The following is a 12,842-nucleotide window of genomic DNA, read 5'->3' on the forward strand; positions in this document are numbered from 1 at the left end:
AAAAAAATTCAAGTACTCACATGTGTATGTGTATATATATATGCATGTATATATATGTATACGCAAACATCCACACACACACACGCGCGTGATGTACTTCGCATGTATGTACATCCGTACATATGAAAGAAATTACATCCGTTTATACGTTACGTCGGTTTATAGTATAATAGTCATGTTCCTTCTTTTTCTTTTTTTCTTTCTTTTTTATTTTTTACATAGTTTTTTTCTTTTATCCTTTAATCAGTCGTTTATATATATATATTAGTAATAGTAATAATAATGATAATATTAATAATAATAATAATAATAATATTAAATAAAATAAATCTATATCGATCGATCGCGATCTTGCACTATGTACGTTATTTTTGTACTTGTTTTTTTTTGTCGTTGTTTCTTTCCTTTGTTCCGTATTTTTTTCTTTCAAATATATGACGAGAATTCACTATGTTTTTCCTTTCATTTTCACGTCCAATATTTTTTCAACATTTGTATATTACATTATTATGCGTATTATTAATCGTGTGACACGTGATGATGTTAAGGAAAAAAAAAAAAAAAACGAAGAGAATTTGGGCAAAAAAAAATGAAAAGAAATTAAACGAAATAGAGAACGTGAACGAGAAAAGGAAAGAGAAAAAAGAAACAACAAACAGGCATCAACACAACAACAGCAACAACAACAAAAACAACAACCTGATATATACATATATATATAATAACTATATATATATATATGAACATGCGTTTTAAGTTATAATAATAAATCTCCAAGTTTTTTATATTATTTTTGTATAAATGTGTGACGATGATGACATGATATGCGAATATGATTAATAGTATCAATAGTGTAATAATTTTGTATGTTTATTGAACCAAAAAATAAATATTATTGATAAAGAATACATTCATATAGATATTAAAAATATAACAAGATGCACAGTGCCGCGTGTATATCACGTCATTTTTTACTTGTATTGATATGAACCGGTGCAAATTTTTATCTTTTCCTCCATCTACATCACAATTGTCGATAAAATTATTCCTTATTATTCTCAACCGGTGACATGAGTTCGGTTTCCGCTTCATCCCGCACGTCACCCTTGTTCAAGTCGATTTCGTTTTGTACAGTTTTCCAAGGTTTCGGTACAGTCTGTTTGCTCGTGTCGTCTCCACTATCGCAGCGCAAAGCTCGGGGACCAATAACGCTGAACACAACCGGTAGGAACATCAAACCGTGCCACAGACCGATTGTAACAACTAGGAAAAATATTTTAAAAAACGAGCGAAATACGTAAGCCTCGGATGTGGCCAGCAGCGATAACGCGAGCAGAGTTGATCCCGCGCCGTAAACAACCGCTGCTCCAATGTGTTTAACGGCGCTTATAGTCCGGGGAACTCTGCTTCCACCAACGTCCGGCACCGCCGAATTCAGAAAGGAGTGAGCAACGTGGGCGGCGTAATCGACGCTCAATCCCACGGCGAGCTCGAGACCGATGCAGGACACTATGTCAATGGTCAAACCCCAGTAATACATCAGACCGCAAACGTCGACGAGGGTCAGAAGCACGCACAAGAAGATCCAGAAGCAGGTCTGAAGCTCCGCGACCAGCACAGCCGTCATTCCCATCACGCATATCAGCGCGAGGATCAGGTTCCGGGTTACCTCCTGCGATATCGCCTTGTCCGTAACCCAGGTCGCGAACACCTTGCTCCATACCGTGACGAACCCGTCGATTCCCGAACCAGAGCAGATCTCTTTAAGACCGTCCATCGCACCGAGCCATTCCTTGGGATCGTGGAATTTCGCGAAGATAAATTCCATACTCGATATCAATATTTTTGGCGCCGGCTCACCGCAACTTAGGTTCCCTGCGAAACGGAAGTTCGTTTGATACTTTCCGCCCGACTTACTGAAGAGAAACTGCGATAGGTAATTCCTGAACGATGACTCGTCCACTTTTGATAAATCTGGAAATTAGAATAATAAACCAGTGAATATTAGACTGTAAATTGAATTTAGTTTATTTATTCCCGACTCGACTGAAATTTTTGCTTTTATTATCCGAAAAGTGGGTCGAAAGTAGCATGTCATTCCATCTTATACTTTTTTCCCGCAAATTCTTATTTTACGTCGAGATTTTTCCACGAGACGCATGCGCAGTGCAGAAATAAAGAAAACAAAAGAGGTGGTCTGGCCAGAGTTGAGTTGGAAATCAAGTCCTATAGAGAACACAGGAATAAAGTCAATTATTCCCTCGGTTGATTATTGCCCGAGTAAACACGGGAATAATCTTCGACTTTACTCCCTTGTTAGATAATGTACCATTTGATGTCGACTCCACTGTCCAAAAAAAAACCTTTCGCATTTCTAAGCCTTACCTTCAACGTATAATTGGTTCTTCGCGAACCGGGCAAATTTCACCGGCCACTGATCAATATTCTGCAAAATGTCCAAGCTTTTCAACGTCTCGCATAGTTGTAAAATTTTGGGAAAATTGGAGACGTAATCGAGCTCTCCCATGAAGATAAATCCCTCGTGGCCCTGTTCGGGATAGTGTTGTTTGAATTGGTCCAAATATTCTGCCAGATATGTTCCCTCCGGCAGAAACCACTCGGGATCAAAATGCTGCTCTAAACGCGTCGATCCGTATATACCGAAGGCTGCAATACCGGCGGTTATCACCAGCACCGCGGGTTTTCCCCACCTTGTCAATATTCCGCGGGAATACAGAAAGCCTGTGACACGCCACGAGATGCGATCCTCGTTTTTGGTCCGCGGCTGATAAACGCTGTGTACTATGCACGGTAGAATCCCGTTCCTCTTGGCCTCGATCCGTTTCGTATCGAGGGTAAAAAATGCAACGAAAAATGTGATTTGCAAAAGGAAGGTAACAAAGACACCGACCGCTGCGTAAATACAAAAGGATTGAAGAGACGGGAGGATCTGCAACCAGAAATAAAACCACCCTTAAAATATATCCGCACTGCAATGCACGTGCATTCGAGACCTCATCTTCTTTATTCGCTCACCGTCGACGCGCCTATGACAAAGGCAACTACGTCCGTCAAAGACGTTATGAATATCGACGATCCAGCGTGGCTCAACATCAGTGCTATTCTCTCGGTCACCGGACGGACATGATTCTGCTCGTTGGAATGGAGCTGGTCCCAGGCTGCCATCATGACGAATATGTCGTCCACCCCGAGACCCATTAGCATGAAAGGCAAGGACGTGTGAACTGGTCCGTAAGGAACTCCGGCCAAGGAGCAAATTCCCACGGCAATAATGAAGGCTCCACCTACGCACATCAGCCCCGCGCTGGTCAGGCAGAACTGTTTTGGACAAGGAGAAATGGGTCAGAAGTTGGCGAAGTAGGGTAACTGCACCATTCTTGGTCACTCCACCACTTGTGGTAAAAATTAGTTTGAATTTTAATCTCTTAAGTTGCTCTATTCGTGACTAATATCCAAGTTTGAACGAGTTTTTATGAATGATTCTTACGCGCCACTCGACCCAGTTGAATCTCGAAAGTATAACTTGAACGTAAAACGACATCAGCATTATTCCGCCAATGAGTTTCGCGATGTCCTGAAACATCGCTGACGAGCTAATGTCCCCAAAACTCCTGCCGGCTTCATACCAAAGAGCTAGGCCTCCTTCTATGATCCGTTCTTCCAGTCGAAGCTTGTCAGTTTCATCCTTGGCTGCTTCCAAAAAGACTTTTTCCCATTCTAAAACGTCTTCCGTTGCCTGTAGTAAGAAATTTTAAACTCAGGAAACTAAAGAAGGAAGTCGTCTGATTTGATCGGTAATGCTCGTGGAGTCTGTCAGCATGAGCAATGTGGAACTAACTCATTGTCAGACTGCAGCGTAGTTAAAGATGAATCGGTCTGAATGAATTCACTATCATTGGCTCGAATAACATTTCGGGAAACTTTTTAATAGTTCTATTTTGTGTAACAAAGAGGCAAACTCAACGAAGGGTCGAGCATAAATTTGCAATATGAGCGAATATACCGTTGCCTGCTTGTGGCACACGATTCTTTACAATATAACAAGAGTATGTTACGCGTTCTTTCACGAAACCGAAAATTGAGGTTAGGAACCCGTAATGTCAGATTTGTTCGCGACAGCGCATGCGCGCGGTACTGAAGATACCACTTTTAACTCCTAGGACGTAAAGTGATCTTTTCAGTACTCCGCACATGCGCATTCGCAGACTGACTCGACAGTCATAGAAATGGATACTTGGTGTACGGAAAACACGCGTGAAAAAACACGTAAAACATGTCCGCGTTGCATAGAAGATATTTTTCTCTCCTTCCAATTTTTTGTTGCAGACAACGGTGCCAATTCAACTTTAACGCGCCGTCGTCCATTTAAAAAATAAAAACGGAATCACCGTGTCCTACCTTACCCAGTCGGCAGTTCCCACGTCGTTGCCAATTTTGTCCATGTCAACCGCTGAAAAATTCACATTTAAAAACCATTGGGTTTTTACCGCCGTTGCACCGATTATCCGTCCAGTATCATCCCTGATTATACCGCCCAAGAGTTCACCGTAATTCATTTTATGTCCCAAACTGGGACTGGTCTTTACAGTTTTTATACTGCGGACAATTTCATCTGTTGTCAAGTTACTCATTGTAGCATCGTCAAAGTTCCATACATCCAAAATGCTCTTCAGGTAGCAGCTCTTTTCGAACGAGTTATACGTGTTGCAGTACACGCTAGTCGGTATCCACGACAATATACCGAAGCTATCCTCATCCTCATTCTCAGATTCGTCTTGTTCATCGTCGAAGAAATAGTCTCCAACATTATCTGGCGAGTTGATTTGACGAAGCGTCCGTACGAATTTGGGAATTACGGGAATCCTGCGTGAATAATCCATATATATACAGATATTTCATGTTTTGTCTTTCGCTCAGAAGAAATGGAAGTTTTGTAGCGTGTTTTTTCCAGTTAAAAAATTTGTGCGTTAAGAATATTACAAGTGTTTGATGATGTATCGTTATCTACAGGGGTTGTTAATCTGGGTAAATTAGTACATCTACACATGTCGAAAAACTATATAACTTGCGACCTGCTTATCCTTCTGTAGATTAAGTTGACAGATAAAATCGTGATAAATTACAGCTGATATAATAGTTTTGACCGGTTACATCGTCATGTTTCGGTCATACGTTCAAGATTAACCATAAATTGATATGTAGAACGTGCTGTGACGAAAATTTCCAGGTCTAGATATAAAATCACAAGAGTGTATAAAAGAGATACACGATATGTGCGTATCTTCAAGATCATCATCATCATCATCATCATTATTATTATTATCATGATTCATTTCTCTAACATCGAGTTATAACTATACTCAGAAAAAAATCCATAATATAATATTGTAATAAGTTTTTTTTAACTATAATAACGCACTAAACGAAAAGGTTACATCTACGACCCCTGATAAAATTCACTCAACTTTAGAGTAAACTGAGTGTAAAATATGTAACTCTGGCTTGACGATTATAATCCAAGTAACTCTACAGATCCCGATGATAAAACAATTAACTTCTGTGTACAGGCTGCATAGACAATTTTTTTTATCGTTGGGGTCCGCAGAGCTTGTTGGATTATAATCGTCACGCCAAGAAGTCGTTTATAATCAGCCTGTCGAAAGTTGAATGTATTTTATCAGAACGGCATATATTTTTTTACAAGGCCGAAAAATCATTACTGTTACATCATTATAAATACAGAGCAAATACTGCTGTTGATGTAACGACAAAAAAAAATAAAATAAAAAATACTCCAACGCTAATTGTATCACAAGTCGCAGAGGCAGATAGTGTATGAAAATAAAAAAAGTAAATCTTTTCCCGATTGATAAAACCATTCGTATAAATTAATATGGATAAAAATTCTTACTTTAAGCATACATCTGTCCAGGACGTGTTTCCTCCAGTGGTTGCGTGTGACTTTAATATACGGCTCGTAACTTCGTTCAGCTATAAAATTGTAAGGTAGAATTTATCAACCGGATGTTACGTGAGTAATCACCTTATAGTCATTGGCTTGGCCGACAACAGTTTTTTTCCATTAACGAACTTTGTAATTAAATAACTGCCGTATATTCAGGTCCGAGGACACAGAATATTCGAGGCTTGCCATCGATAATGAATCATGAATTGAAACTGATAAACAAAACTGGTTTTTCGTAAGTATATAATATCGTTAGAGAACTCAATTTTATATTTGCGATTGAAAACCAGTGAGGACTTTTATATTTACCGAAATCAGTGAATATTCACCAATTCATATTTTGGAGTGCATAAAGAGACTCGAGCAGATCATTCTACAGTTCGTGTTACAAGGGCTTTGAGTATTAAATAACTCGTTTGTTTCGTTCAACTGAGTTTCAAATTATGCATAGGCGTAAAATTTAGCCGTGTAATATTTGTTATTATAATTATAATCCGTAGACCGTTTATTGCCGTGCGAAACCAGTTTCGTCGAGTATCTTGAGGTCAGAAATCGTGAAGAGATACGATATAAATAGAATTCACCTGTACAACCATTAACACGTGTTGAAACAGTTTTTTTTTCCTTTGCAAAATTCATCTCATACTGCAAGAAATTTAACAATTTTATTACTACACGTTTGCAGGATTCGAGCCCAATCTTGTCACGCTCACCTTCATAAGCGCCCGAGGCTCCAAGACGTTTTCACCTGTCATAATTAAGGTTTGGACTCTCAATCCCTGGCCGAAATTCTCCATGATCCATTCCGTGTCTCGTAGAAAATCGGAGTCTGGAGGTACCCAGAGTTTGAGAGGGTTCTTCTCTTGTCGGAAACACAGAAGTCCCGCGAGGCAAAATAGAACCACAACTGTACTTCCGGCAAGCCATCTCGCCGGACGTTGTGCGATACGAAGTCCGAGTCTTAAAAGAAAAGAAATTAATATTTCAGGGTAAAAACGATTAAAGCGATGATTTCACTGACGGAAAACCGCGATACTTAATCCATAGATGAGCAGTTTCACGATTGAAAAAACTAAAACGCGGCTATTAGATTTATGTCGAATGTTAACGAGAAATTGGAATGTAAAGAAATCGTAACACGATAATTAAGTTGTTATTTGACTGAAGTGATCGTATTGAACTTACGATTAGTAACGTTATCCCAACGATTCATGCCGAAGAAAAACCGTTATTTTGCGACTTTGAAATTGTCTGAAATTCAGTAAATCGTAATAAAACAAAACACACTCGTATTTCGAAATCTTAGTTCCTCAACCCTTCGGAACATAAATCGTCCGTACCGCAAAATTATTCGCGTGATGATAAAAAAGTCTAACGCTTCTGTGCAAACGCCGAACGCGAAATTTCAAATATGATAATAAGATAATATTTATAGGTCAAGTTGAAAAAATAATTGGTAATTAAAAATTTTATAATTTAGCTGTCTAAAATGTTTGTGTATCAAAATATTGATGCAATTTAATTATTTATCAAAAATAATCACTTTAGTAAATGAGATTTTTTTTTACATTACGTATATTTATAATTGGAATATGACTTAATATGTGATGACTCGTATCAGCAAATAACAGTAACATTTACATACTTATCACATATACGAAATAGCTGATGACGATTATAACGATAAAAATTATTTATCACATTTTTGCATTAACAAGTATACGAATTTCTTCAGATTACGGTGAAATATATATACCACATATATATATATATATATATATTTTAGAAATGGCGGAACTGTTTTTTTATTACCATATTTGCTTTGGTGATGAGAAAAAATCTCACAGTTTTAAATAAATATTTTTTTCCCCTTCATATTTTAAGTATTACAAAATTTTTATTTTTCAATATTCTAAAAAGCATAAAATTTTGCGAAGGTAAATAAATTTTCAGGTGATCATTCCATTTGAAATTTTTAAAAGAACAAGATTCGAGATGAGCGTGAGAACATTTCTCTACACATTAGTGTTGAAGAGTTGAAAATCATTGCAATATTAAGACAAGAGTGATTTTTGTTACGATAACGTTACTAACTTCATCAAGGAGGATTTGATTTCCTAATGGAAAATGTATAAATCGTTCATCTTGGTTAAAATTGTGCGTGGAATCGGATACAGCGGAAACAAAATAGCACAATAAAACGTATGCAGGAAATCTCTGGTCAAAGGGTAATCTCCGAGTCACGTGTGCATCTCCAGTGCAAGCACACGTGAAAATTGTTATTCGTATTTTATTAGCTACGCTCGGTTTACATAAAATGTGTAATTGTCACTAATTAGAGTTTACCCTTTGAGCAGAAATTCTCTGTATATGTTATACTAGCAGCCCATCCCGGATTCGCACGGGCATATAATAATTGTGACGTAACTATAAAAGATAGAGACATGCTATCGCGACATTTTTTATAGATAGTGATGTGTCCTGAAAAATTGTAATACATCATTTTGTTCTATCATTAATAGTTTTCGCAGCGCACGCGATCGAAGGAAGTTTTTTGTTTATTTTTTTACAACTTGGGTTAGATTATTCAAGTTTTAGTAAGCATCCCTAATTTTTTTGAAAATGAAACATAGCCTATGTCACTCGGGAATAGGGCAGCTTGCCAACGGTGAAAGAATTTTTTAAATCGGTCCAGTAGTTTCGGAGACTATTCATTTCAAACAAACAAACAAACAAAAAATCAAATCTTTCCTCTTTATAATATTAGTATAGATAGTATAGATAGTATAGATATTAGTATAGATGAGTTATATGAATACATGATTAATATCACATCTTCCGTACTGGCTTATCTGCCATATTCAAATGCTGTAGAAAGTTTTAAGTATCGCTGACAAAGAGACACGATCGTCAGGATCGAGAGTTAGTTTAAAACAGAAATTATTATTCGGAGGCAGTGCGTGTTGTAATGGTAAAAAATATCGTGTTATAATTTTTAAACATTTTTTTAGTTCACAAGCAAATATTTTTCTAAGATACAGATAACAGTGGGACGTCTAGTCATTCCAATGTATAGAGTGTGACGCTTGCATTTATATCAGCATGATAGATATGTACGTATAATGTATAAATCTAGCATGGGTGGCTCCTCCATCGTACCATTTAATTGATTGCGATAGCCGGCGATTACTATGTTATAAGTATTGCAGTCGGTGTAGCAGAGTTAAGAGATAAAATAACAATGGATGTGTATTTGTTTTCACAATTTATGTCAACTGCTAGGTTATAACAGTAGCAGATAAGTTGTAATCTTCTACCTATGTATTAGGGTGTGTCAAAATAAAAAAAATTTCGATTTTCCAACGGGCCACACTTGAAATAGTTAGTTTAGGTAGAAACAAAAATTCTGGCGAAAGATGAGCATTGTCGGTTGAGTGAAGATCGGGCACATTTGATTTTTAATCCTTTTTACCTCTTTATCGAATTTATTCGTTTTTCCCATTATAAGGATACTCACGCCACGTGTTACATATATACATATGACTCTCATGTTTACATCCAGAAAATATTTCGAAAAAAAGTAAAAGTAAACAGTCTAAAAAAACTAGGTTCAAAATTATGATCGTCATTTTCAAATCCGTTTTTCAAATTTATGCGTAGATTTCTTTATTTCTGCGTCAAATAAACCATGAATTTTACAAGAAATTGATTGTAGAAGATGTTGATGGACATAATGGAAATTTGAATTTTCAATTTGAAGTTACTGGAAATATTAACAAATGAACTATTGATTAGATTATTATATTTTCGTTTCGCTTCAATTCACTTTATTTGAAATTAAATATCGCGTATTTCTAATCAATTATTGCATATTATAGGTATATCATTCAGTTTAAGTTCTTTGCGCAAAAACGAATTAACTGTTTTTATAATTCGTTATTTATATTCTTTCGTGTTTTGTCATTTTGTACTCCTTTGTTCTAGGAAAAAAAAAAAAAAAACAGTAAATGAAAAGTAAAAGTTTCGGTGCCAATCAAGTTTACTGTTATGGAAGACACAAAGTGAAGAAATTATGAGAAGTACGTAAAGATGGGAAAATGTTTTTCAATCGTTGATCGCGGTAAAATTAAAATAATACATCCAACACCTCTAATTTTAACTTACTCATAAAAGACACGCTCCGACGTTCGAGATATCTGTACAGGTACACGTCGCAGCAGCGTTCGGACGGAAGATTTCGCTTTATTACCCGAGTTGTTCTCCATCTCTTTGTATTCCAATCTGTCCTGATACTGCCGCCGCGGCGTGTAACTTTGCCGAATTTTGTTGGAGTACTTTTACCGAACGTCACATTCTAGTTTTCAGTTAGAAAAAAAATTAATAAACGCGAGTGCGCGGGTACACGTATTACAAAGCGCACGCTACTGCACATTCATATAAATTTGCGGTCCCAACAGATGACACGATTCTTCGCTCAATGGGTAACTTCTCGGGATAAATGGTTGTTGCATTTATCATTCGGCTGTTATAGAGAAATCTGGGTAATTGTGCATTGATAGATCGACTCTGCCAATAATCACATACTCGATACGCTTTTATAACGTTGAGGAAGTAAGAGAACAGGAGACGAACTCCGGTATGGAACGTTGCTTCAGATTTCAGTGCAGAGTTAGTAGTACCAATGTTTGCCACTCATTGCGTCTGTGTTCTTTCGTCGTTCAAATATTCGATTATTAAGTGTTGACAGCTGCCTGGTTTAGATATTTCGAACGACCCAAGAACAGGAATGCGTTTAATAAAGTTTTGTGTATACGGTGTTTCATACACCCATGCATGCACCAGATTACAGCTGGATGTCAATGACTGGAACGCAATGCTGCTAATTCTCACTGGAGGTAGCTTCGTAAAGTGTAACGGGGGAATGAGAGTGAGAGAGAGAGAGAGAGGTGCATGTCGGTTATAATCTGTCTCGCTCTACCTGCCGCTAACTAGTCTAAAGTTGCATTGAGAACAGTCGGTAAGTATAAGAGACTTGTTTACCCCTGGCCGCTCGAGCCAACCCAAACGTGGAACGAATGACCGTAAACGAGCCAACAAATCTCCCTTCCATCTTACATATTTAATTCCCTACTCGTTTTATCGCTCTATTTTTACGTAATTTAATCAACGTGATCGGCAAAAACATCTTTGCATTCAAAAGACCGAATTCAAACGGTCGTCAGTTCAAAATAGTGTCGAACACTGCCGCCAAGCGGCGCTTGGGTAGCGGATGACCATCTTGTGATCGTGGACAAGTTATGATCAGTTGGTGGTTGTGATCCACGGCAGTTCCTACATCCCGGCGTATTTGACTCTTTCGTGAGTATCTGAAGCAATGTTTCGTTGATCAAAAACATTTAATAAGTGCCGACAGTCGGTGTGAATGCATCTTATACTTAATTGCTAATATCGCGAGTGCAGTCACATAACGAGAAACACGTTTAGGTCGGGTCGTGTGTTTTGACTAGTATAAAACAAATGCCTCTCTCTCGCGATCTTGTTTATACATCGTCTTGCTTTTATTTTGACTTGTCGGCATCTCGAAATGTTCTCATTCGTATGTAGTACGTGAACGCTGAGTAAGTGCGCGTTCAAGCTGAGTGAATCTCATCAAGTGTTGCGTGGCTGCAGGTGAGTCTTGCATTCTGTTTATTACTCGACGCTGCACGAGTCACGCAATTGTTCAGCACTAGTACAGTTGATGTTGTTTGTATCACGATTGCTTTCTACTTACGAGGCACCGAGGTACACAGTTCGGGCCAATTATATTTGACACTCCTGTCATTGATCAAGTGGCATAAGCTGTGTCGTCGTAAAGTGTGACTAATCAAATTTGTGTTAGAGATCGGCATAACAACCGACACGTTGTCTATCATATATCTGGTATATTAATTACTATCCATATTCATGATTACGACAAATAACGAGGCCGAAGGTTTGACCTAACCTAGCAACCTATCTTTTTTTCACTTTTTCATTCTCCTTAGTGACAATATCCCGCGAGGCAAGTGTCAGTTTTTATTTAGCTTACCACGATGCATCTCGACAATGTCATGAATTATGCAATGCTATTACCCCCTAAAACAGACTTTCACTAAATTTTTTACGTAAATGGAAAACCGGATACTTTTGATACTATACAAAGATACGGAAATGAAAGAAGAATGTTTTAATTCTAGATTAAAGTCGTCGAATTTTGTTGTGTATACGTTTAGTGAAATTCCATTCCGTCTACTGTATAGAGAAATTTGAATCTCCATTCAACAGTCAGAATTGGATTTTTTACGTGTTTATCGAATAGCGAATACAAAATCTCGATTCGGCACCGCTTAAGAAAATCACTCGGCGTTTTACTTTCACGGGGTTCAATATTATGCTATAAACTATGGTTGCATGAAGTGGGTGATGAAAAAAATATTTTTTTTTGAGGCAGTCTCGTAATATAAAGTTAAAGTTTTTCTCTATAATCTTTTAAATACAAAAACGTCAAATTTCCACCTGGGTATCGAGTTGGCCGAAATTCTATTTGTATTGTGATTTGTGGAACATGTACCATATCTCTGTTATAAAGAAATGCAATCATTGATCGCTTTTACTTCGAATATTCCACCATATACCATATATAAGCTAAGAATAATTGATTTCAAAATCGTATAAAAACAGTCAAATCGTTGTCTCGTAAATCTGAAAAAATCAGGTAATTTCGGTAACGTCAGTTTCCAACCCGCCGAGTGAGTATTTCTTGTTCAAAGGCAAATATCGTATATTATAAAATTCCACACGGTAGCGGGCCTACATATTTGTCTTTGATTTTTTT

At 37.4% G+C, this 12,842-nt stretch overlaps 2 protein-coding genes across 3 annotated transcripts in view; one reads left to right on the top strand and one right to left on the bottom strand.

Moving 5' to 3' along the window:
- Window positions 1–854: 854 nt before the first annotated feature.
- Window positions 855–10,576, bottom strand: LOC124219537 (patched domain-containing protein 3). The gene is made up of 8 exons (XM_046627236.2): window positions 10,151–10,576; window positions 6,700–6,946; window positions 5,933–6,012; window positions 4,425–4,884; window positions 3,509–3,757; window positions 3,037–3,339; window positions 2,386–2,950; window positions 855–1,974 (listed from the first exon to the last, which is right to left on the bottom strand). The coding sequence occupies exons 1-8, from the start codon at window positions 10,249–10,251 to the stop codon at window positions 1,043–1,045; spliced, it is 2,937 nt and encodes a 978-aa protein (XP_046483192.1). The 5' UTR covers window positions 10,252–10,576; the 3' UTR covers window positions 855–1,042.
- Window positions 10,577–11,311: 735 nt separating this feature from the next.
- LOC124219543 (uncharacterized) overlaps window positions 11,312–12,842 on the top strand; it is a 72,288-nt gene continuing 70,757 nt past the window's right edge. For both annotated transcript variants that reach the window (XM_046627249.2, XM_069136174.1), the window contains exon 1: window positions 11,312–11,656. The gene's annotated coding sequence lies outside the window, so the exon portion shown is untranslated. The remainder of the gene's footprint in view (window positions 11,657–12,842) is intronic.

This window comes from Neodiprion pinetum, chromosome 5, assembly GCF_021155775.2.
Source record: "Neodiprion pinetum isolate iyNeoPine1 chromosome 5, iyNeoPine1.2, whole genome shotgun sequence".
NCBI lineage: Eukaryota > Metazoa > Arthropoda > Insecta > Hymenoptera > Diprionidae > Neodiprion > Neodiprion pinetum.